The following is a 27317-nucleotide window of genomic DNA, read 5'->3' as shown; positions in this document are numbered from 1 at the left end:
CGTAACCCCTCCCCATCCTGCAAAAATAAACTTTCCCACCCCTACCCGGCCCCATTACAGTACCTAACATGGTCTTTTGTGACCAATAGCATCATAGCATTTTGGCATGCATAATGTCAGCCCGTCCCACCTCCTGCATCCAAAGAGGTGAACATTTTTTTTCCTGCATGCGTTGTTAGTGCATATGTATGCTTCTAAACACACTCTTAATTCATACACACTCTTAGTAATCTAAATGTTATATACACATTCATTAAACTTGAGACTAAAATTTTGTCAGACCTCCTCAAATTATTATTCTTATCAGTATCCTCACTGCTTGCGTTGGAAACCCATGCAGAATTATTTACAACGCAAACTTTACATATGTACATCATCATGACAAAAACTACCAATCAGCAGTGGCCTTAGACACACTCAAAACATATGGACACTGGAAAGGTAGAGGAGGATAAGGAGAGGATGAAATGGTGAGAAACGATTGACAGATTCAGCAGAGACTGGAGCATGTGTGAACATCTGTGTGTGCACGTGTGGGCTTGTTTATATATTCCAGAGGGGACTCTCAACCTCAATACACAATAACAATAACCTGTGGGGACTCACGGGTCCAGACTTCTTTTTGGGGGTTAGAATTTGGTTTAGGTTCATTTGATTAGGCATTTAGTTGTGAGGTTAGGATAAGGGGCTAAGGGAATGCATTATGTCAGTGAGTTGTCCCCACAGGGATATAGAAACAAAACTGTGTGTGTGCCTAGTGTCTAATAGGATTGATGGTTAAAAGAATTTTTCAACTGAATCTAATCCTGAATTTCCACTAGATTAAAACTTCAAAATCACTTGTACTTTGCACTTCTGAGGAAAAAAGGAAATTGATGCCCAGTTGGAGCATGAGGCTAAACAGGAAACAGGGTCACATATGACTAATGGAATAGGTTGAAATTTTTGAAACACTCTTATTCGCTTTCTTACTGAAAATTAGGAATACATTTCATTTCTGTGCAGTAAGAGCTAGCGCCAGGGGGCAATAAATTGTCTTAGCTTAGCATAAAGACTGGAAGCCGGGGAAACATAACCTAGGCCCAAGATTTCCAAAACTGAAGCTCACTAATTAACAAGTTGTATCTCTTTTGTTTAATCACACAAAAGTAAAATTAGTAGGTGACAAGCGGCCAGGCGCTGTGACTTCCTGAAGACTTGTCACTGTGACATTGGTTTTTTTTTTTTATTTCTGTTCATGTATGTGTCAAACAAATGTGATAAAACATTTTAATTTGGGAACTTTATAGATGTTGGTGTAGTATTTTAGTGTTAGATAATCATTTTCAAATGGATTTTGACAATTTTGATTTCACTCTTGGCAAAGAAATTAATAAGTTTATGAGTGTAAAAGTAATATGAATGCACAGAAACTAACTCTGAATAAGGAATCCATTATCCATCATCATTTTCATGAATCATATTCTTTGACAAGATCCAACAGACAAACAATACTTTATACTTCATAAATGTTCTCTGAATGTTTAAGTGGATCTTGTCCAAGTATAGTCTCATGTTGCTGAAAGCTCTCTGATAGTAATCGGTGGGAGAGAAAGAAGGTGAGAGTGAGATGTGAGGACAGACCTAAAACTTAACCAACAGACACATAATTACTGTCTTCAACAAGGACAAAGTCTGACATTGTAGTTCTGAAATCAAATAAATTTCTGCAACATCAGAAAAATCCTTTTTAAAACAAAACAGAAGGTTTAAATTGAAATGATATCAATTAAAACAAAAGTACAATCTTTGACAGAAAGATATCATCTAGACTGTTAATAATAACTGCCAAAACTAAAGTAATAATACCAAAGGAATAATTGTTTCCTCTTTTTTTTCTTCAAACAATGTGTTTTTCCTAGTTGACATTTGTGCATCTTAGTACAGAGGTAGATGGAATTCTGGCCACACACACACACACAGAAACATAAAACATGAGCATCCATGTGCACACAACATGTGTGCCACAGATACAACATATCTGAACACACAGATAAAACCACCTGTCCATCTTATTTATCTACATTGCATATTTCTGTTTGTATGCTGTCTCTGATGTCATGTTCTCTCTCTTCTTCTCATGTGGCGTTTGTCATCTGCTTCTCTTTTACCAAGGGCTGTCGCTCCAGTATCCGTTCACAGTGCCTCCTACTGACCACCGAAAACAAAGAGGAGATGGACGAGGGAGTGGGTGAGGTTGGGGTTGGGGGTAGGGGTGGAGGTTTCAGGAAGGGCAAAAACAGGGAAAGAAAGAGAAGCCAAAAAGGGAGAAAACTAAAAATATTGCCACTGGCTGCTGAGTCACACTGGTATCAGTGCAAGTAGTAATGCTGTTGGCAGCGGTGGTGGTGGTGATGGTGGCAGAATGAACTCAGACCTGAGGAAAACACTCTTCTCACTTTCAGGCTGAGCTGCAATGTCTAAAACTTTTCCAGATGAAGAAAAAGTCAGTTACTCCATCTTAAAGGAAGAGTTTTTTTTGGAAATATACTTATTTGCTGTCTTTCCAGGAATGATGTGAGAAGCTGAATATCACCCTCATGTTGGTGTGTCAAGTACAGAGCTGGATTCAGGAATATGGTTAGTCTAGTTTATATACTTTTGTTTAATCTATACACAAATAGAAACAAGTAAATAAGACACTTTGTGGTTTAAAGTGACTTAAGCATTGGAGCCAGGCCCTATGTCTCGACAAGTTTATCCATCTGCCCAGCACAGTGAGCAGTTTGTCAGGTAATAAGACCAATGAGCATGTTTGTTGATTCCAGCAATTGGCTGGTTGTTGCTTGTCAAGAAATATCTTTAGCCCATAACACCGCCTAAAACCTCAGATTGTCCTGTATATTTAGATTTTGGTTCGTGCACCAGTTAGAAAAACAACAAACCCCATGTTAAAAAGTCCACTTTACATATTTATTTTGGACAGAGCAGGGCTTGCTGTTTCCCCTGCTTCGTGGCTTCATGCTCAGTGAGGCTAAAAACAGCCTGACTCCAACTTTGTACTTCACAAAGACATGACAGTGTCATCAATCTTCCCATCTCACTTACCGAAAGACAGAAAATAAGCTTCCTTGTACAGATCTATTAAACCATAGCTAGTAGATGAGAGCACAATAAAGAAACACAGAGTTATCATCCCTTTCTTTTAGCTTTGCAGCTCAGCCTTTTGCTGAGAGCCCAGGTGAGAGTGCAGGACAGGGCAGGAGGTGAGGAGAGATGGTGCGGTAGATCAGATCAGATCCTACTACTTCAGTTTCCATGACAACATCTACACTGGAATTCTTGGTGAGGCTAAAGGTCAAAGTTCATTATGTGTGTTCACCTAAAGTTTTTTTAATGTTCCTATAGCTACTTTTGTCTTATTATTTTATGAAATATGTTTCACGCACCAGTGTTATGGAAAAACAGGCTTAGTGAATAAATCATGACTTACATGAAGCACATCACTCGAGCTTCCAGTGATGCACACAACTTCTGATATTCATTGACAGTATCAATTCACATTTTCTTTTGCACATTTTCTGGATATTTGGTAAGTTTTGCTCTACATTTAAATTGAAACTTGAAAGTCCATATAAATATAGATAACATTAGCAACAGCAAATTATCACAGGAAAAGATCATAAAACACTAGAATATGATCAAATTAAATATTAGCCTGATCTATCTGCAGTTAATGTAAACAAAGGCTCGATGTGAGAAGTCACAGTACATTTTACCACTTCTCTATTGACTATATTTGTGGTGTGGTGAGGTAAAATTGTCCAGTAATTCATAAGCAAAAAGCAAAGTTTAAAAAAAAAAAAACTAAATCAGATATTTTTTGTAACTAATTTGATATGATTTTACTCACACCTGCTTCAGGATTATCTTGCAACTCAGGAGCCCCAGGTTTGGAACCACTTTCTAGTGACCTGCATCTCACCCTGACAGAGACATCCAACTGTCTTAATACCTGTTCCTTGCTGTCCACTATATAAAAAATTTAATTCTTAAAGTCCTCCTGCAGTACATCCAGTGAGTGTTGTAGAGTATGAGTATAGTGGGAAGCCTGAGGAGGATAGGAGGAAGAGGAGGAGGTAGCTGCTTATGGAGGTGATGCAAAATCTAATGGAAGCCCCTCTCCCCTCTTTTCCCATACTAAAGGGATACTCTGAGAACAAAGTATGCATCTCTGTGTGTTGATGTTTGTATATTGGTAAGAAAGCTTGTATTTCATCTAAATGTAACACAAAAATCTGAACATTTATAGTCTGCATGGCTTTTTGGGGTATGTCCTTTTCAGAGATATGCGTTTGACTTTTAAGTGTATTAAAATGTTGTTTTTTCAATCTATAGGCATAGTGTATGTTCTTATTCTGGAGATTCTCATGAGTAGAAGCATGCATGCTGGAGTAATATGTTAGCGTCTACTTGTGTGAATGTGTGCATTCTGACTCTTAATATGAGAAAAAGTCTAATTCATAGCTACTTGTACATATCAATTTTAAAGCATTGAAGTGCAAGTGCAGTCAAGATACAGGCAAGAAGTAGCACAGGGAAAGCTAGAGGTAAACTAACTCAACTATCATATCAGTCTAAACTAACCTAGATCCCTGTTAGTAAGGCAGGTGTGTTAGTGTGTGTTTGTGTTTTTTTCAAATACATTTGCTTAAGCATCTACCTCAGCTTAATCATTAAAGTTTAACTATTCTGTCATTTGAAAATAGGGCCATCTAGTGGCGAGAAGAAGTCTAACTCAATGTAGTTTCTATCAGGAAGAAAATATGAGTAATGTGATGAAAGAGAAGCTGTCCATACATATATATATATAGAGAGAGAGATATATATAAATGGACACAATCACAATCATATTATAATATATTATTGTTGCTGTTGTTCTTGACATTGTGTTTTCTGTGTTTGCTCTTTCAGCTATGCTACAAGATTGAGGGGATGGGGGAGTGGCATCGCCTGAGGCCAGACGGCTCGAAGGGCTCGAAGGTGGAGTTGGTGATGGGTGTGAGGCGCAGCGGGGTGCCTGTCATCCCGGAGATGTTATTGAGGCTGCGTGACTTCTCATAACCTGTGGCTACATAAAGACGACATGCACAGGTCAAAAGGTCAGAGCAGGGTTATGAAGGGTCATTCACAGCAGTTATGAGCAAATAAAAGTTTCCATGTTGTGGTAAAAAGTTGTAGTTTAAGGAATGTGTTATGGGATGGAAATGCCATGACAGAAAATTATGTCATGATATATCAGTGTGTGTTATATTATGACAGCATTGCACATCAGAAATAGCAAATATAAACAATTTGTTACAGTTACAAGCATTTGTAAATGAAACAAAGTTGAAAAAAGGTAATTCCAAACAAAACCAGCCCAAACCAAGTAAAATATTTTAGACCAAAGGAGGAAGTGGAAAAAGACAGACAGACAGACAGACAGACAGACAGACAGACAGACAGACAAATGGACGGAGGAACAAACAGATGAACAGAGACAGGACAAAATAGGAATATGGGTTACGAAAATCAGCTATCAGTTGCTACAATATCCCATAAACACCTAGAGGTGACGCTCTGGTGCACCGACATGAACTGTGTAGGGGGAAGGAAGGTGCAGTAGTCCAGAGGATGTACACAAAGCCCTTGGTCTGAGGACATCCAATAATATTTTTGCACTTGTACAGCCACTGGACTACCTGCTCTGAGATTCTCAAAAGCACATCAGTGGTGCTGCATTTTAGCTCACGAGAGAGACACAAAGAGAGACTCGATGATTCAGGCCGAACCATTTTTGGGAAGCTCAGAGCAACTCAGGTGGGTAAATCATCTGGAGCTGAGCACAATTAGAAATAAACACAATCTGTCATGTAAACACTCAAACTTCAAACTTAATAGATAATTGATGATTGATAATTGATTGAAAGATAATTGGTTCTCAGAGCCCAGGTGTTTTAGCCAGTCTACGCATAGGAACAAGAGGCTGCTTTTAACAGAGAAACAGACAGACAGAAAGACAGACAGACAGACAAACCAAGGTCTCTCCACGGTCTGGGTCAAGTATGTTTTTCTCTTCAGTCAAGTGAAATTTACAAGTTTAAAAGTGAGGCTGTATCTGCTGAGGCTGTGCTTTAAGCTAAATGCTTTCATTAGCATGCTAATATAATCACAATGACAGTGCTAACATGCAGAAGTTTAACAGGTATAATGTCTACCATGTTAAACATCTTAGCTTAGCATGTTAGCATGGTAACATTTGCAAATTAGCTGTAACACAGCAAATTAGCTGAGGATAGGTTGAAGTGACCTTTCAACATGTTGGTGTATTTTATTTGTTACTAAAGTGGTTCAGTTTTATAGATAACATTTACACCTGGATGAGATCTGATCACATTTGTTTCCGAACGTTTGAAGGAATTATCATATGTAAGGATTGGTATAATTTGATACATGCTCAATTTGAAGGTTTATTATAGCCTGATGAATTTTTTGAGAGTTTAACACATATCATAAATATTCATTTTCAAAAAAGTTGCTTTAACGGACTCTCCAGTGATTTTGTATTGCACTTAAAGCCCTTTAATCTGAAGCCATCACATGAGAGTTTTGTACTTGGGTGACTGATTAAAAAAGAATGGCCAAATCTGAATCACAATATTCTGACTCTTAATCCCTAACATGGGACATGTTCTTAAATCAAACAAAGCATTTCCCATAATGTATTCTTTAATTAAACCATCCATGGCTCCTAAATGGCTCACGTCCAGTTTGTAAGGCAGGCTTTCTCATATATATGTTTCTATCTATCTGAACTGAAACTCAGCCCTGGATTTGTACTGTAAAGAAATGTACTGAGTGAGACACTTCAGAGTTCTCTGGTGAACTAAACTACGTACCACCGCAAACAGCATTACCATCTTTAAGGTGTGCTTGAGGTCAGGGCTTGATTAGTTCAGTCAAGAAATCAGTCTTGGATTTCTCAAATTACTCCAGCATTTACACAATGATGGCATGATTGTTTGGGATAAATCAACCTGGGTTAGTTTTATTGTACCAGATAAGTGTGCTGATATCTGATATCAGAGTTAAAGTATGCTAAATTGTTTCCACTTATTCCAAGAAACTCAGCATGACAGTATTGATTTCCTCAAGTTTTCATTAACATAGAGATTAATATCCTGATTGGCTGATCCGAATTTGAAAAAAGTTATAATATTATAAACCATAGTGTGGTTTCTTGGTGTCTTACACACCTTCAAACTCATGAACTTCATACTCAATTATTGTGCCGACTCATCTGCACCTGAAACAACACACCCCCAAAACAACAGCTCATTGTGTTATTTTTATCAACTCCCTGCCTGAATCCACCTACATAATCAAATTACAGTCATCGTTACTGTAACCCAAAGAACCATGATATGGTTAAATCTATAAAAATGACAGTCACACTTAATTCTTTCTCTGATGTGCCAGTGCACAGGTAGTAAAAAAAAAAGATTAAGAAGAAAAGATCCTTATTTTCTGAAGAGCAAAGCACAAACCAAGGACCACATTTTCTTACATTACCACTGGCTCACTTTAATTGTAAGATTAGCTAGTCTAGTTCACCTGCTGATTTGATGTAAAAGGTTCCTTTTTTTGCAAAACCATGCAGTTTCAAAGAGAAAAAGAAGGCAATCAATTCCCTTTTATTTGAACATATGGACGACGCTCTGGATCCCTCCAACACTTCACACATGTTACAACTGGCCAGAGACACAAAGTGCCGACCCAGCTGACAAGCTGCACCTGTTTGATACTGGTCAGCATTAAAAATGGACAAACACATCTGGTTGTTTGTTAGTTAAAGCATCAACATCTCGGAAAAGTTACATCATTGTGTGTCAATACACTGGATGCTTAATAGGTTTTGTGAGGTAATTTAGTCTTTCTCTGTTAAATGCTCATGCTTGTTATACTTGAATAGCATTGGCTGTATGGTTGATGCTTTTTAACGGTTGTGAGTAGTTCTACCATAATATTTTCTGAAACCATCCTCTGCCAACAAATCCCCTTCCCACCACCTGTAGGCCTGGACAATGGTTGTAATCAAGTGTCAGTTCATGGAGAACCATGGCAGTGGTCAGTTTGAATTTGTGTCAGTTACAGTAGAATACATTGTCATGCAATTGAATTAGTCAAATAAGATCTCGAGGTTAGATTACATTATGATCAGGTCTCAGCCAGGTGTAATCTACCCATCATGTTGATGTGGTTGTCAAAAAGTTAAAGAGAAAGCGAAAATAAGCATGGCTTTGTGAGACCCTTGACAGACCATTACAGTGTAGTGTGTCAGGTGTATGTCATGTGCCTAGGAACTAGGAAATCCCCCATATCGCTGTGGTTTATAGTTCTGTGTTGACAAGGTACAGCAAGCACCTCCCTAAGGGATGTAGCTCCACATTGTCGCAAAGCAGACCACAATAACTGTGATTGGTCCCTTTGGTGGCATGTCTCTCAATAATATTTTTGCACTGACAAATGTGTGAGGTCTTTCCTTCAGTGTTGGACTGCAATTTATGCTTTTTGAGTACAAGTAAAGTTAGCCAAGTTGGCAGGGCTGCTAAATATAGGATGTAAAAACACTTTTACAAAAACCTGTTGGGAAAGTTTCCCTAAGACACTATTCATCAATTTTCTATTTGACTCATACTCACACTCTCTTCTGGTCAAAATCATTGGTCAAAACTGGTCAAAATGATTTCTCACAATTAGCATTTTTTTGAGCTTGACATAATTCTTCATTTCATTTCCCTGGTTCATTTCTGCAATGTCAGGAAAACACTATTTTATTTTATGTAGATAAAGTAAAATGTGAGATATACACAATGCTTATTATTACCAGGTGTAAACACAAAGGCCCATGACCAGATGTTTTTTATCCAGATACCGACTGTGTACTAATGCCAGGTGAGGATGGGTCAAGTTTGCATGGTTGAAAAAAGTTAACACAACTTTTAACAGCTAATTTTCAGGTTTAGAGATTGTACTTATGTATTTAAATAGGTTTTGGGTATCACAAATATCAAATTATGTGTGATACGCAAGCCTGTAGACATGTAAACATGTTTATATGTCTACAGGCTTGCATTAAAAATGATCTCCCATCCTTCTTAAAACTTTCATCAGACTAGAATAAATAATATCCGTCTTTAAATAACTAAGACTGTCAGGTTTGGTCAGAAAGGGAGATGGCCTTGATGCATTTTCAGTTTGGGTCCCTGAAAGATAACACTGCATTTGAGTCATTCAAATTACTCTGGTGTCACCTGTAATGAAACCAAACAATGTAAACATTTGGTTTCTCAGAGAGGCCACTTGCATCATGCTCACTTGAAACAAATCGGCGTAGCTAAAAATCTCATTTATAAATATTATGCAATCATTTTTGACAATGGGCAACAACATTTTCAGGGGGATTTCCAGTTGTATCATTTGTTCCTAGAGACCCTGGTCCAATACAACTAGGGATGCAAAAATGGCTTTACAAATACAAATACAAATAGCCCTGAGAATTAATCATTTTGACAATAGGAAATTTCCAGCTCTGCAACAAAAGAATGTCACTCTCAAATGAATGATCAATGTATTTGTGTCAGTTGGGGCTTCATGCTTTGTTTGTATTTCTGTGTGTCTACTGTGTAACAGCACACATTCTGTCACACATGAAATCCTATAGCCACAAGAATAAATCAGCAGCCTGAGTCTGAGATAAGCACACATACACACACACACACACACACACACACACACACACACACACACACACACACACACAAAGAATGTAGTGGTGGATTGTGGTAGCAGTTGTGGTAGAGTGATCAGGATCAATAATGTACAGAGTCTAACAGCATCAATTCATAGTGACCTGTAATCCCTGATCCCTGAGCAGAAATCCTATCATCGGAGTGTGAATATGCAACATTTAAAACAAAGGCAAAATACATACTGATCAACACTTAAATGTCTCAGTTCTTTAAAGGCTGAAATGCAGTGACTGCCACTGGTGTAGCTCTCACTGTATGCAGAGCCAAGTTGAAGGTGCTGAGCATCCATAATGAGAAGCTCTCTGCGGTTTGCTCTGCAGCAGATGCAGCATTGCGCAGCTTTGACTTGTGTCTGTTGTCATGCTTATAGCCTTTGAAGCCATTTCATCTTGTATTATCCTGTTGCTACAACAGGATGAAATGTGTTACCAGGCAGTTACACATTACTAAGAAATCTTTTGCTGGTGGAGGTTTTATATACTTTTAGGTTAATCTATAACAATCTATCATATTTCATAAACTCATCACAGGTTTAGTACACAAAATAATTATCAAAAAAGTTAAGTTTAATATAGTAGGGATAGGTATAGCTTTCCGATAAAAGTAGAGTTAAAATGTGGAGTTATAAAGTACAGAAGTAACAATAAAGTGACATAAAATGGAAATGGACTAGACTGGTTAAGAGTAGACTAGACATATGGTTAGAGATGTATATTTCAGTATAATAATTCGTTTCATAAACATAATCAGTGTCTTTGCTGCCTCAACAGGATTTGAAAGTGAGGATGATATACATTTTTGGGAAGTGTTAGCTTAGTGTAGCATCAAGCTTCTGCCAAAAGAGGAGGAATACATTGCCAGCCAACCCCAGCGTTTCCTTACTGACATGTTGTTGTCTTAGCTGTGTGGCTAGCCATGGGTAAGCCTACATGCAGGAATTACAACCCAGCCATAACCCCACTTAGCTAGGGTTAGGTAGTTGTTTGGCACATGATCCAAGTTCAAACCAGGTCTGCAGGCTGTAGCCATGTAAGGGTATATATTATTATTATTATTATTATTATTGATTATTTCTCACCCCAGACCTGTTCGATATTTTAAACAGTCTGAGTGATTCTACTCAGACCAAAGCAAGAAAGTAAGCGAGTGCTCCTAGTGTAGCAGCTTATCTGTCAGCAGGGCTGTGATGATGACTTGTTGTACATACCACCACTTAGTCAGACTTTAGTAACACAACGCAGGGGGAGAGACTGAGGAGGATATCCTGAGGACGGGATGGATACACCAGTGTTAGAATGGGATGGGGAGGAGGGAAGGGAAATGGAGAGGAGGAAGGAATGGGGGATGATATGAAAAAGAGGAAGGTGGAGAGAAGAAGGAAAAGCAGGAGGGAGTGAATAGGATGGGATGATCTAACTATGTGTTCATACTACAAGTGACTTGAGAAACTACCTTTACTTCTCTTTTTATATGTCTGCACAGAAAGGTTAAAAATGTATTTTCAATACTCAACATAATTGTTATATCAACAGAACCACCCAGAGGGGAATGTACATTTTATGTCAAATGACAAAAAGTCATCTCTTTGCTCTGTCTATATGGTAGAGGATGATCTTGAATCGAACTCACAATGACCAGACTTTCCAAATGCAAATTAATTAATACAGTAACCAGGAGGGATGGGATGAAAAACGGGAAACAGGGCAAATATCATCCCACCAAAAATCTTCATGCAAGAACATATCAGCTAAATGCTCGCTACTTTTTAGCTATTGGGAAAATATACAAAGCTGTTTTTACTTATTAAACATTATATCAATTTACACACACACACACACACACACACACACACACACACACACACACGCACACAATAGTACTTCTATTTTTGTTAGAACAATCATAAACACAATGTATTCCCCAGCTCCTTACCCAAACCTAAACCATCACAACCTAATCCCTAACCCTACCCCTAACCTAATTCTAAACTGAATCCTAAAATGAATTTGAAGTTATGAGCCTCAGTCCCTGGGTCTAAAACTCAAACTGCTCCTCACAAACATATAAGTACATGCACACACAAACAAGTACTCACTCACTGTTGCACTCAATAGAGGGAAGCAGAAGTAAATAACCAAAACATGAGCACACAAAGGCTCTTTCTCTTGTAATGTTAACAGTGAAACATACTGAAGTTTGTAAGCTAAGTATCCAAGCTGTGTTAGGTCAGAAGGAAATCCAAGCATGGTCTTACACTAGGAAAACAAAAAACACTGCACAACAATGCTGTCTTGTTTGTATCAAATGATCAGAATTTTAGACAAATTTATACATAAATGCAGATCATTCTAACGGGGCACAACAACAAAGATTGTGGATCATTTCCCAGCATCACAGATGACAACCACAGCATGTTCATCATCTTTAACTGTTCCCTGGTATTTCATCCATTTAGGAAGCAGACTTTATGCTGACATGGAATGATTTAAATTCTGGGCACAGTCAGCTGATGATGATTTGCTTTATCTGACATTGGGAAAAGCACATCTATTCCTAACAAGGATATTTGTGGGGCTGTGATGAATTTGAATTTTTAGCTTTTGATTTTGTGGTTTTCCCTATCACTGCTGTTGGTTGCTACACTTTCAGCTGTCAGCGGTGTTCTTCCCTCTTTAATGCAGTTCCTATCAGAATTGAACTTTAAAGTAATATGAAAAAGTAAAGTGAAAAAGTAAAACGCTTTAGTGTTCTCGTCATAGATGTTATTCACTTGCCAAATTCAACTAGCCTATACACACTAATGTTTACAAGATGTCTGTGTGGTAAAGAAATATTCAGATGCTTTACATAAATAAAAGTGAGCAATATAAAATTACTCCAATACAAGTAACAGCCCTGCATGAAAAATCCTACTTAGGCAAAAGTACGTAAGTATTAGAAGCAAAATGTAGTTAAAGTATTAAGTAAAAGTCTTGGTGGTTTTCCTCTGACTGATATACTGTATGGCATCACTAGATTCAACAGATGTTAACAACTCTCAGATTTCTGAAATGTAACCCTGACTACACCCTGTCAGTCAAAAAGGTTGGAAACCACACATTGCATCTTAAACAATTTGTTGTAATTTTTGTTTTGTTTTGTTTATTATTCATAATGTAAATCTTCTTGCAAGTAGTAATGGAAACAGTTAACAGCTCCTGCTTCATATTGCCCCTCTTAGATCCCTGATGTTGATGACTTGTGACGAATATTTGATGAATATTTTTGATATCATTTTTTAGTTTTTGTTATTTACAGTGCTAAGACAAAATAAGTGAACACTTTGGAAATATCCTCATTCATAAATAAATAATTCTTATATCTGTTCTCAAATATGGTCACATCTTCAACTAAATGACAATAATGAATAAACACAATCTATTTTTACTAATAACACACAAATCATTTTGTTGTTCTTGTCCTTACTGAATACATCATTAAAATATTCACAGTGTGTGTTGGAAAAAGCATGTGCACCCAGTGACATGAACAGAAGGAGATATCAGACCTGGAGTCAATCAGTCTGTGGCTACTCTCCCTATAAGTGGGCGTTCAGTAATTTACTGTGAACATTACATTGCTTAAGAATTGATATATTCCTGTGTGCACTTCTCTGGTTACTCTTAACAAAGGTAGACTCTTACTTGCTTACATGCTACATGCTTTTAAATTCAGTTTCAACTCAATAACCATAATCCACATACAGTAACTGATATGCTTACACTTTACTGGTCAACATGACGCTCCTCCTGACATCATCATGGCTACACCTTTGTAGTGGCAATATCTCAGGAAATATAATGTGAGTGCAATCCAACAGGCCTCAGGGGATTGTGACCACCAATACTGATTGATAATTAATTATGGGTTTGGAAAGAAGAAAATGTTAAAAAAAAAAAAAAAACAGAAAAAAAAACAGAGTGAAGATAGAAAAGAGAGTAAATTAAACCTGAAATTTGTTTGTGGTACAAATCAAATTTCATTGAGTGAAAAAGAAGGACACCCCACCCTCCCCCGCTAGAGGTAGGAGGAGAAAGAGAAAAATACATGGAGAAAGAGAAATATGGGAAGAAAAAACAGTATGGCAGTCAGAGACAGCATGAAATAGGAAGCATTTCATTCCCTCATTCAACTGCTCACTGATTAGGTTTCACAATGAAGGGGGGATAGCCGTGTACAGTACCATAATGCAGAGTGTCTGCTGTGTTGAAACTCGGGTAGTCAGGAATAGGATGTAATATGCAGTCTTAGCCTTTAGAGGCACTAGCAGCACAGCAACAACACTGACTCTAGAGCTACCTTGCTGCAAGTTTTTTTTTAAAGGAGAGTAGCAGCGTTCTCCTCTTTACACTCTAGCAGCAGGAAACTCTCCCTGATCATTCATCCTGTCTGCAGAGTCTCACAAAGATAAAGCTGTGGAGGGATTCTTTCTTGGAGCTGCAGGATAGTGATGTAATTAAAGGCCTTAGTCTGACCAACAGTTTTGTGTATGTTCTGAATAGCCACACCCGAAGGATAACCCTACTGCCAGACATGTTGAAATCTTGCAAAAAAATTTAATTCTTTTTTTTTTTTTGCCTCCAATGACAACGTTTTCAAAATTGCAACGTTCAAAGATTGAACAATCGTACCTAAAGTGTTAATTTTGCATTTGGATTTAGTTTTAGTTTTAACCTTAGTGTTATGATGAAAATTGATCTACACATTAGTTTTTGTCATTTGAATTTTGTTACTTTTAGTCAACAAAAACACTAACAACATTTTAGTTTTTCATCAATGGCAATTTGGTCAAATTTTTGTGATTTGTTTTGAATATTTATATCCTCATCATCTGTGATGCAGGTGGTGTTCTCTTCTATCGCAAGATTAATGGAAAAGGCTGTTTACTTGATCACACACACAGTGAGCATGTCACTCAGCTCTGCACTAGTATAATACTCTCTCATCAGTAAATCCAATTAGCATTTCCAAACTCTGGCTGTTTGAACAAAACTGATCTCTCTACCTGTGCTCTCCATTACAGCAGCGGGTCATTCAGAAGCCAAACGTTGGATAACCTCAAGGCAGTAATATTTCTTTAGCCAATATCTATAGGAATATTTAGATGACTTTGGAGTGCTGACCTTAATCCTTGAACTCATTCCATGTGATAGCAACACAAAAGACAGCTAACTGAAAGTAACAATGTTACATCACATCCGCATTTCTGTAGCTTGTCTCTTGCTTTGTTGTCATTTTCTGTCTAATTCTCAGTAGATTGTAGATTAACTTGTTTCTTCCAAAAGCTGGTAATGTCAGATGACATCACTGACAGAAATAGAAAGCTACTTGATCCAATCATCATGTGTGTCATTAACAGAGCTGATAAAAACAAATCATATGGTCAAAGTTTTCATACTGACATTTAAGGTGTATAGATTGGTTTCTAAACATCAATCATGCATTGAGTAACATGCAAGAAAACTTTCCACCTTAAAAGATGCATGTAGCTGCTGCTAGCCTCTGAGCTGCTCAGTGAATTCAACTGTTAATTAGTAAAGATGAAAAGACAAAAAACATCCTTTCATTTATCATACTCTTCTGACAGTTTCTTTATATGTGATGCATTTACACAGAAACATTACAAAGTTTGTCTGTTACACTTGGACAGCTTGTGCTGCTGGAAATGAAAGCTAGCTTCACTACATTTTCATAGCCTAGCCTGTGAGCTTAGCTTTACCGTAGAAACAGTGGTTACATAACCTTTGAAAGAGCTGCAACTCAACTGTGCACATGCACCATAGGTGCGCTCCGGTATGTACACAAATAGTACTACACCTCTGCACATGAGAGACAAACACATGACAGACGAGGTCCCAATGAAAGCAACAAGTCGTAAGACAAATGCGTCGCTGCATTTCAGATTTAAAAACTATGAGGACAGTAAAGAGATGGACAAAAGCAAAGCTATATGCAAGATGTGAAGAAGAAGCTGTGCATGACATCGCACATTACATGTATTATTTCTTGAGATTTTTCTAAACTGTTGGTCATGTTAAATAGAAAGTGCATTAATATAACATTAATTGCATTGCATTAATGTTTTTAATAATGTGCCAAGTGAGAAAAACTATTACATGATTAGTTCTCTGAGAACCTCATTTATATTCACGAAAAATTGATATTATAACAGAAATATCTCTAAATTAATCGATATAGAATCAGGAATGGAATAGAATTGGGACCTTGTGAATTGGAATCGGATAAATTCAGGAAATCAGTGGCAATACCCAGTCCTATAGTTTAGTTTTTATTGGTGAAAAATGTAATTACCCCATAGTTCTCATTTCAAAGGTTACTAGTAGTAGAGGGTGGCAATGGATGGGTGGACGTGGAGGGTGTGCTGGGGGCTTGCTGAAACCCACTGTTGCTTTTTTAAAAATCATTATTAGATTATATTTTCCTTGACAGAACCTAACCTAGCCTAAACCTAATCAAAGCAGAATGTTTGGTGTAAGAAGAAAGTTCCTTTAAGTGTGTCCTAATGGTATGATAGCAGACAATTTTAGTTAGTTTTCTAACAGGCTTATTTAGATCCACAGCCAAATTAAGAGGGCAAAAAGGGCTGGCTTCTCTTTATGAATGAAGAAATAACTCAATATGAGCATCAGTCTAAATGACTGGTTTTCTGATTGTGTAGGTATGTAGTTCTGCTATATTACCAACAATTTATATGCTTGATTTGTTTGATACTTCCTTTTCTTTTTTGGTTTCGATTCTGCCCTTGTTGTACATTGGCCATTTGTTTCCTTTGGCTTCAGTGGATGGTTAGTTAAATGCAATCCACTGTATCGATATGAATCAATAATGCATTCAAACACCAAGCCTTTATCCAAAATGCTTTGCTGCACCAAGTCCCAGAATTCCCCTGTCCACTGTTGCCGTAGCAACAGCAGAGACAAGGAGAAAGTGAGGAGAGCAAGAAGGAACAGAGTGAGGGGGGTGGGGGGTGGAATATGATAAAATAAGCAAGAAGAAATATCTATTTAAAACATGAGTACATCCCCAACTCTAACATAGATAGATAGCCAGATAGATGGATAGATAGACATGTAGGTAGATAGATAGATAGATAGATAGATAGATAGATAGATAGATAGATAGATAGATAGATAGATAGATAGATAGATAGATAGATAGATAGATAGATAGATAGATTGATTCAAAAATAATCAGACAATCTGAAAAAAATACAGAGCATGAAAGGTCTTCTAAATTGTTGGACATCCCGTGACTTGTGCCCTTCTGCCAGAATCATTGAAAGGTCAAAGCACTGCATATCAAAAAATAAGACCATGACCAAACTACATACAAAAGGAATCCATCTAATGGAGACAAAGCAGCGGTGGGTGTTGAAGAGTTTTGCATCTTTTATTACACTGCTGTCTTATCTGTCTTATTTCAGTCTTTTTGAACCAGAAGTAGCAGCTCCTGCTCTATTTCCAATTCATACAAAAGGAACTCTGGGAAAACTAAAAATAATACTAAAAAGTTACACAGCAGGGAAAAGCGTTCCAAGGCGATGTTTTCCTTTCCGAATGCCTCCAAAATACTCTTTTCCGTTCTCCCTGCCCTTCACAACCACAGATCTGATGGCACTGGATTATAGTGAAAGCAGTGACATTAAGATCTGTAATTAATCCCATCTGAGTACTGCACGATCTGTAATAATGTCAGCGAGAGAGACGCAGGGAGGAAGGAAAGAGGAGTGCCATAGATGGTTTGGAAGACAGTGGCACTTTTAAAAACAAAAGCCTAGTGACCACAATGTGACTGAATGTTTCAGGTGTGCTTGATTTATCTTGCTAAGATTAATAAAATGTAAGAAGATGACAAGATAAATAAAGCACAGATTTTTCCAAAAGTTGTCAGCTAATTTCTTTTTCTGGAGGGTTTGAAGCTTTTTGAGTGCAGAGAGAAAAAGCTAAGAGGCTATCACATCACAGCCAACAGTGATAGACACCACGTTGCTAGTTTGCACAGTCCTTCAAATGTGTTTTTATACTTACCGGTGTGTGTGTGTGTGTGTGTGTGTGTGTGTGTGTGCGTGTGTGTGTTTGTGTGTGTGAGAGAGAGAGAGAGAGAGAGAGAGAGTCTTTTAGGCTTAGAGTTTTGTCTGTCTCTGTCTTACTGCCTGATCATCTGTCTGTTGGTTTTCTCTATGAACCCTCTAGGTTTGTGTGTCTTTGTACTTGAAATGAAAACATTAACTGTTGTAAACTAATGTCGACCTTTGAAGCACTATGACAGCAGTCAGTGTTCTAGCCCAGCCTGACAGAGAGTAAGACACTGCTGAGCTACAGCAGATACTGCTTCATTTGAAAGTGCAGTGGGTACTTTTAAAACCTTTTTGTAAATCGAATATACGTGAGCCCATAAAGCAGTTGTTGTAAAGCAAAACAGTGCTCTCTGTGAGCTGTGCTGTAAAAACTGACTTGAGGTCAGTTCCAGAGGAGAAGACAGCGGAAACCGACCAACTAACCAATCAGCAATCAGCTCTCACTCTCCTGGTCAGGCAACAAGCCAACCAGTGTACATTAGTCACTGTCACTCTGGCACCCATCCCATAACAAACAAGTTTAAATGAATCCCCATTTATTCACTTATGTTTGTTCTGTTAATACTTATGTTAATTTTTGTGAAAAACTCAATGGGCAAAATACTTTTCATTTTGGTTTTGATTCTCAATAATATTTGATATTTTATATTTGACTGGTCTCAGTGTGACAATGAGTTCTAACTAAACATTAAAATCTGCAAACCAAGACAGTTGTATCATAACATTTTCTCCATAATGAAAAGTATGAAAAGACCAGGCACCATCTCCCCAAAAGCAGTTCAGGAACAAGACTGCCCCGACCCACTGGAACAAGGTTGACCCAAAGTGCTTAGTTCATGTTCACCTCTTGCCTTCACCCCCAACCCCTATCTGTAAGTACCAGAGTGAGAGGAGACCGGGTGAGAGGAGGAGAAGGACGAGGAAGAGGAGGAGCAGGAGGAGGGGAAGACAGCTACATACAAGACACACATACACACAGAAAATGATGGACGTACAGACAGAAACAAAGAAAGAAAAATAAATGGAGAAACAGACAGACAAAAAGACAGATGGATAGTGTAACACAGACCAACAAGAGCCAATGTACAAACGCATGACCTGACACAACCTGGGGAAGGAGACAGTAACACAACAACAAAATAAAAACAGCAACAACACACATAAGTCTTGGACCCGCACTGTGAACCTTAACCTTTAGACCAAGTCTGACCCCATGACCTGTTCTCTCTGGTGGTGACAACATACCATAGGTGTAAAGAAGGAAGCCATATCCCTTTACTCATAAATAGGCTAATAAATGCATACATAGAGGCATGCATTTAGTCACACAGCCATGCTCACAGTCACACAATATGTTCAGTTAGGAGCTGCTAGGATATGTGTGTACAACTGTGACTGACTGCTGATTCTTCTTGCAGGGATTTGACTTTACATTAGGTCAGTTTTTACAGTAGGTCTTTACAAAGAAAATTATGTCTAACTGTGGCATTATAATATTTTATATTGTTGAAATGTTGAATATTAATATTTTTGCAAACACATAAGTAAAAAGTAATTTAATTTGAACAAAATTCCCTTCTTTGCAACTGCTTTGTCTCCAATCACTAGTAAGAAAAAGGAAATTGGGGTAGGATTGGAAAGTGGCACAGCGGAATTTCTCAGTGCAAAATATTTGGTTCAAGAAGCTTGAGGATGTAGGGTCTGCTCACAGGACTAGTCAGCGAATTGTAACTAACTGCAAACTGAGTAGCAAGCCAGCACATGCTGCTGCTGCTAGCTCACAATAGCTAGAGAGTATTTTTTTCCCTTTCAATGAAACTCTGAATGAAATGTATAATGGCACAAATGAACTAGAAATACTCCCTGAGCTTTCTGTGAATGAGTTTATACTCAAACAGAGGTTAGTGGATAACACTTAACTCTGTAGCTCTTCCATTTAGTACTCTCTAAATCGTCGTCAAAACAGCTTCCTATTGGTTAACAACGCAAACTTGTTGGTCATAATTCACCAAAGTTAAACTCAACTAAAAAAAGATGTTTGTGAATTTTTACTTTACCCATGTGAGTTGTTTCATTAATTACTACAATTCCAATGGAGAGACTTGATTTCACCATACGCCAGTGAACGTATCTGCAGGGAAGCACTTCCAATTGTAATTGGATGCAGCTGGCACATTAAAGGTACATGCTAGTAGTTTATACAGTACAAGTTAAGTAGCATGAGCCTTTTTTTATAGTATGATAAAATGTAATAGTAATTTCTCTACAAAATATGACTTATGTGATTGCAAAAAATTATTTTCTGACTTTATTCTTCTCTCAAAATATCTCACTGCTTGCACAATATTGAGGCACAAATATAATTCTGTTGTATTTATATGTGATTTGTTTTGTGCTAAGAGTAGGGTATACTGGAGCAAATGCTGACAAGCTAACCTGCTTGTAATTAGCTTAATTCTACATTTTTTGACAAGACAAGCAGTAAAGAGATGGAGCAGTAGCAAGTAGGCTAATAAAGCTTGACACATACCACTGTGATCTAATCTAATTCAGATTAGACAAGTCTAGTCTATTCTGAATTAATCAAAATTATGATAATCTGTCTAGGGAAGTCTAAGTATTTCTAATATATTCTAAAATAAACAGGTTTGAACCAGAATTATAATGTAATATATTTTGGTCTTGCCGAATTCAGTCTGATTTAATTTAATCAAATCTTGTTTGCTCTGGTGTCGACTAATCTTCTATTAATATATTATAACATAATCAAGTCTGATCTAAACAAATCTAGTGTAGTCTGGTCTAATTCATCTAGTCTGTTTTAGCCCAATCTAATGGAACCTAGTCCGATCTAATCTAATCTACTCTAATCTAATCTAATCAAGTCTATTCCAGTAATCAAATCAAAGTAAACTAAACTAAAGTAAACTAAATCTTCCTGTGTGGAAGTGTTACCTGTGTTTCTATGGTCTGATCCAACAGGAACTGGAATGAACACTGAGGTCCTGCTGTAGCAGAGGCCCCTCTGGCTTGAACCACTCTTCTCCCAGGGAGGATATTACACATTTTGGAGTGTGTTTATGTGTGTATATGTGAATGTGGGAAGTGTGTATAGGAGTGTGCAAGGTGTTAGGGGTTATATTTGAAAATTAAGGGAATTATTTTAGTGTTAGCAGGTCAAGGTGGCAGCAGGAAAATGAGCAGAAATATTGAATGAAAGATGAGAGACAGCAAGCAGTGAGATGAGCATGAAATAGAAAAGGAAAAAGAAGAATAGCAGCAGTAAGAGAATAGGGCAAAGGAAAGATGGTAAGACAGTAGAGGAGGTACACAAAAGAAATGATGAAGAATAGAGTGTGGGGAGGAGAGAGAGAGAAAGGTAGAATGTTAGTGAATTGCATGAGAAAATATACTATATCATGAAATAGAGTGATAGAGTGAGGAAGAGACATGAAGAAGCCTTATGTGATGCCTGACAGCAGAAAGACACTCATCTGTCTGTACTGCCAGATTCAATTCTAAAGACTTAATAGTCCAGGTGATATGTGCCAAATTTGAGGTGATATGAAACTTGGTACACTTGTACAGTTTGGGGCTGTGAACATGAAATGGAGCCATCACAAAAATGCCTTGTAGCGGCCATGATGGCCATTTTACTTTCCGATAGCCTATTATGTATTTGCATAATATCTCCTGAACCAAACACGATAACATAGAAAAGTATATGTCTACCCCTCCGTTCTGATGGTCAAGGGTTACAACAATACCATATATAACATCATAACTGTTCACTTCAGTGATATTGTGAGAAGGAAATCACAGTATCTGAGAACCTAGCCTAGACATTATAATACCATGTCTGTTGCATGCATGTTGTCGTCTTGTTCATTAACCCTGATGATACAGTGACTATAAATAGTAGAATAATATTAAATATGACCATAACAACTTAGTTTAAAAAGAATGTGTCAAATGCATTTACTTCAAAAAATCCATTTCTGTTTCTGTCTGTGGGTCCTGACAAATCCAACGCCTTGAAAAATATTTCCACATATCACCTGGACTGTACATAAGAAACACAGAAACAGATTTAAATATTTGTATCGTAAAATGTTGCAAGAAAGTTCCAGTTAAGTGCAAGATGTTAGAGCTTTAAAGGATGATTTTGTATTTTTCTTACTGTCAGCAAATCAAATCCATTAAAAGACCATAATTAACAATGAATTGATTCTAAGTTTTGCGTATATATCTAATTCCTCTGGACCATAAGGGCTTAATTTTTGTCCAAAAACTATTTAACATACAACAATGAGCCTTACTGTTACACTGTGGCATGTTCCTTCATTACCATGAACACACACACTGTAGTTTATCTTGGTTCGGGCTACGTCCACACTCCTATGTTTTCATCTAAAAACAAAGTTTTCAAACGAAAACGATCTCTGTCCAGATGACCGTTTTATCGTTACCGTTACCGTTTTTTCCATGTCAATAACGATCTCCATCCATACTAACACACCTGAAAATGAATATCGCATGACCATTCATGTACACTGATCATGCACGAGCCAGTGTAAGCAGGAAGCAGATTGTCTACTTGGCAGTTGATTCATGTTAAAATGCAAAATTTTAGAACTAAAGATTCTAGCAAAGACAACATGGTCAGTAACACTTGTAATTCCTTATTCATGTTGCATTACCGCTGGTAGTCGAGGCTGATGAGACCCAATCAGAGAGAGACCGTGGTGTCTACATCATTGTTTACAAAGGTCTCCATTTTTGCCCATCCAGACTACAACACAACCCCAGAGTTTTCAAACTAAAACGGGGCCAGCAGTGTTTCCAAATGTCTAATTTTTCTGTGCTCAAAAACCCCATAGCAGTGTGGACAAGCCTCAGTCCCGCACACACTGTTACTCCCCAATAATTTCCTTCTATTTCAGTAACGATTGTTAAAAACTATAGTGTACAGCTATAGGTGAGGCAATCCATACATTTGCGCAGGTCCTAAGTAACAATTATCAGCATAAGAAATAAAAAAGCAATACCAGTACTCTTTTGTACTTTCTTTGTTTATTTGCTTTGACCTCTGGAAGAGCAATTCTGGACAACCATTTGTGGACTAAATCTGTTGGTCCATGTAGAATCAATGACATACTATAATCAGAATACTTTATTGACCGCACACAAGGAAACTGAAGTTTCAAAAAAAGAACGCAAGAACAAATGAATATAACACATCAGTAACTTTAATTTAAAAAATGTATATGTCAGAGCTTTTCCTTGAAAAACAAATGCACAGTATATATACATAGTAACTAAAAAGAAACCTGTGAGAAAACTGCACTCACAGGAATAGAATTAGGTAGGTGGTGGGTAAAGTGTCTATTGTCTGCAGATGTTTTGAGCATGAAACAGATACTACACTTGTAGCAGCAAAATCTAAGTGTTTGAATAATGACAACTTACAGTATGGTCCAGAGGAAGATTTAGAAATTAAGCAGCAATGCGTGGGTTACTTATTTTTAGCAATTTGTTAATTCATCCATCCACCCCAATCTACTCTCTACAAGAATTTATGGTGCTAATAACATCATCACAACACATCATGCTCATGACAAATGTCATAATTCACACAGTGACTAGAGGTCCATTTGAACAAACAATTGATGCTAGTCTTCTTTCGTTATTTTGGGGATTTGTTGACGGTAAAAAAATAGAATAACACCAATGAGTGACTGTTGATCCACCTTGGTGCAGACTCTGAATATTGAATTCTTTGACCACAACTCACGAAAAACTGTCAGGAATAGTTTTGTGTTCCACTACAGTGAATCCAGTCACTTCTACATCAATGCATATGGTAGTGCTGCAGCAACCTCTGCAGTACCTCTGCAGCACTGATGCAGGATAAATACATGAAGGGGACCTATTCTACTATTGTTGCAGTCTGAAGGAGTGAATGAGCAGAATCACTGGATTAAAACATCAATGCCATTCAGTGCACATTGATATGTTATTAGTGACACAGGGAGAGATCTGAAGGGAGTGATACTGATACTGCCATCACTCAAAATGACAGAGGAACGAGGGGAAATGTGATATGTGTTTATGTGTGTTGATTTTACCTAAGCATAAAGAATTTGGGCTTCTTCAGTACTTTGATTTTGAAAAACACTTATAATTAATATATTTTTATGACATCTGTATGGTGTGCATGTGCTTTTGCATCAACTTTTTGCTACAGCTGTATGTGTGACTGTGTGTGTGAGTTATATTCTATAGGTGCAGAGGGGTCGAGATATTATCATGAACACCACTAAATGCATTTTTATATTGTTGGTTGTTCTTATTATTTTGTCCTGTATGGGTATAATTGGATATCTTTGCTTGGGAGTCTGACTGTTACATCCGTGTGGATGTTTTTTCAGCCTGCTCACATTATCTGTATAAATCAATCAAGACCATGCATCAGGCGACCCCCCCCCCAATCCTCCACCCCTCAGCACTCCTACCTTTACGAACGTTCCCGTCTGTCGTGCGCTGGAACTCCCCAGCGCTCAGCAGGAAGCAGGCCCGGTCATGTGGGTATCGCTCGCGACTAGTGGTGGAACCAAGGCCCGCGGTGGCCGGGCTGCGCTCGTCCCCAAGGACCTGGTCGATGGTGGGGCAATCCTCGTTGGCTAAGGCTGCTGCGTTGGCCGCCGTGTCACCATTCTGCTTGGAGTCTGGGAGAGGGGACAAATGCATGGGTAGTGGAGAGATATGGGGCAACAGTGGAGGTAAAGAAAAAAAAGTGGTAGAAATGAAAGGAGAAACATTAACGATGGGTACAGCAAACAAAATAAGAGAGGCATAATTGATAGGAGAAAAAAAAAAGAGAGATACCAATTTGAAGTAGGGAGAAAGGGGATACTTGGGGTTGGGTGAGTGGGGGGCACAGTAAAAGAAGAAGAGAAGAGGGGAAAGTAAGGTTGAGAGCATAAGAGAGATGAAAATGCAAAACGGAGATAAATCCAGATTTGGTGAGGAGTGACTCAGAGGAGGACAAGGAGAAGCAAGGGAGGAGATGAGAAACAAGCAGGAAAAAGAGAAGTGGTGGAGAAAAACAATTAGAAAGCGAAAGTGATATTAAAGAGAGAAAAGACAGAATCATAGACAGGAGAAGGAAGGAGGAGGATTGTGTAAAGGAACATTAGTAGTATCTTAGTTATCTTGACCACTTGACCAACAGACTGCAGCAGGGCAGGCTGTACACACTCATCATCACGCACAGCATCGAATGAGAGAGGTTAAACAAAGAAGTGAGAGAAGAAGAGAGAAAGTGAAATATAAACTGTGCTGCACACACGCACGCGTGAACTTCTATCTTTGTGAGGACACTCATTAACATAATGAATTCCCAAGCTTCCTTACCCAAACCTAAACCATCACAACAGATGCCTAAATCAGGAGATGGCTACAGGGTAAACAGAATTTGTAGCTTTCAACTGAGCTGTCAAATATTATCTGATATATGACCTACTGTTGCACAGTTGCAGGTACACCCCAGAGGGGTGGAGACACACACACACACACACACACACACACACACCCATATTCAGATGATAGACATGTTCATTAAAACAGCAGACCAGAGATAAGATGAGATGGCGTGGATCAATGTTTTGACAGTCAGAAAATACTGTAAATCTGTATAGACCCAATCCAGGATTATCAGAACATGTCAACCTCGGCAGTATGGCATCTGTCTGGGAGAAGAAAGAGATGTATTGTCAAGAGAGAGTAATAAGGTTTTTTTCAGCTTTAGCATCCTGTTGTAAATTAAAATCTATTTTAGTGTACCCCACTCTAAGGAAAATAAGGACAGCAGTAAGTTATTTACAGCTTCAAACCCTGTTAGATACACACTTCCCACATCAGTTTAGTGCTTGAAATCTGACCTCCAGTTGATGAGAAAGTGAGAAACTTTGACTGTTTTGTATTATTATTTTTGTTAAGGCCACTCTATTAACTTTAGAATTTGGAGCTCTGTAAGTATTTAGGTAAGGAAAAAGAGATGTTTGATCCAAAAACAAACTGTGTCCAAAATAATGTCCAAGCCCGTAGCAATACACAAGCATTTCAATGACCTCTACAGCTCAACAACAACCACATTCCAATGCTCACATCAAATTCAAGCCATATACAGTGTCCAATGAAGTTCAAGGATTGTAAATTTTGGTGGTTAGAGGTAAAACATAACATTGGTTAGGGTTAGGGTTAGTCAATTGGTTGTTGAAATTATATTATAAGGTTCTATCGTCATTCTCAGTTCAAATGTTTTAACATCCCAGGTAGGAAAATTGATATACAGTAAAGTACACTTTTTTGTGTCAAAAAGCAAGCATCCTATATGCAATCTAAACATATAATATCACAATCAGATTTTTGAATGGGTTAAAAACAAGTTTTAAAACTGAGAAAGTTATATCTATTTAGGGAGGACTGAAAAAAGTCAGGGGTAGGGCCGCATTGTGCTGGTTTGGTTTGGGTTAACTCGTCCCCTAGAAGGGAAGGGTCACTGCAAATCAATACACAGTTGTTGTAAGTGATCTTCCTTATTTCAAGATCAAACAGTTCTATCCTCATCAGAGTGGTCTCTTTCAGGATGACTATGTATCCACAGGACACGAGGAGTCACTTAATGGTTTGTTGAGTATTAAAATGATGTGAGTCATATGCTGTGGCCTTCACGGTTGAAAGTTGAACACCTATGGGAGATTTTGGAGCAACGTGTTAGACAGAGCTCTCCACCACCATCATCAAAACACCACATGAGGAAACAGCTTTTTGGAAGAAGAGTGTTCCTCCTCCAGCAGAGTCCAGGGACTTGGATAATCAATGCCAAGGCACATTGAAGCTGTTTTTGTGGCTTGTGGTGGAACAACAACTTACTACGACACTTGATGTTGGTTTTTATTTAATTGGTGACCCATCTGTAATTCTTAGTTGAATACCTATGGCATATTTGAAAATGTCAGTTCAGGCTCTGATAATGGGCATTTTTAACTGTATTTTGACAGTTGAGAGACAGATTATTATATTAATATTATTATAATAATCAGAAATTTCCATCAAGAGGTTTGATTCTCGGATTAAGAGAGAAATCTGAGGGTATACATTTAAACTAGAGGCGAAAGATTTCTGCAGATTTGCTTTGCCTCCCATGAGCACATCTGTTGTTCTCAGCAATTCAGCCGATTCAGTCTGACATGCTGGGACATTTTAATAAAAATATGGTACTTTCTGCTGTTTTTCATTTTCCTCATCATATCAACGCACTTTCAAGGCCCACTGGAACTTTA

The 27317-nt window shown here is 37.9% G+C and overlaps 1 protein-coding gene across 1 annotated transcript in view; it reads right to left on the bottom strand.

The window, feature by feature from the left end:
• Positions 1-4936: 4936 nt before the first annotated feature.
• Positions 4937-27317, bottom strand: part of LOC111667229 (voltage-gated potassium channel KCNC1-like) — a 78748-nt gene continuing 56367 nt past the window's right edge. Inside the window, exons 4-5 of the mRNA XM_087178379.1 lie at positions 24486-24698; positions 4937-5110 (exon numbers count right to left, since the gene is read on the bottom strand). Coding sequence (XP_087034505.1) covers positions 4959-5110; positions 24486-24698 — 365 coding nt within the window. The 3' untranslated portion in view covers positions 4937-4958. The remainder of the gene's footprint in view (positions 5111-24485; positions 24699-27317) is intronic.

The sequence above is a fragment of the Seriola lalandi genome, unplaced genomic scaffold (assembly GCF_002814215.2).
Source record: "Seriola lalandi dorsalis isolate HSWRI2012SDOR001 ecotype SW California unplaced genomic scaffold, Sedor1 jcf7180002054686, whole genome shotgun sequence".
Classification (NCBI taxonomy): domain Eukaryota; kingdom Metazoa; phylum Chordata; class Actinopteri; order Carangiformes; family Carangidae; genus Seriola; species Seriola lalandi.
This window is presented reverse-complemented; position numbering and strand designations above follow the sequence as displayed.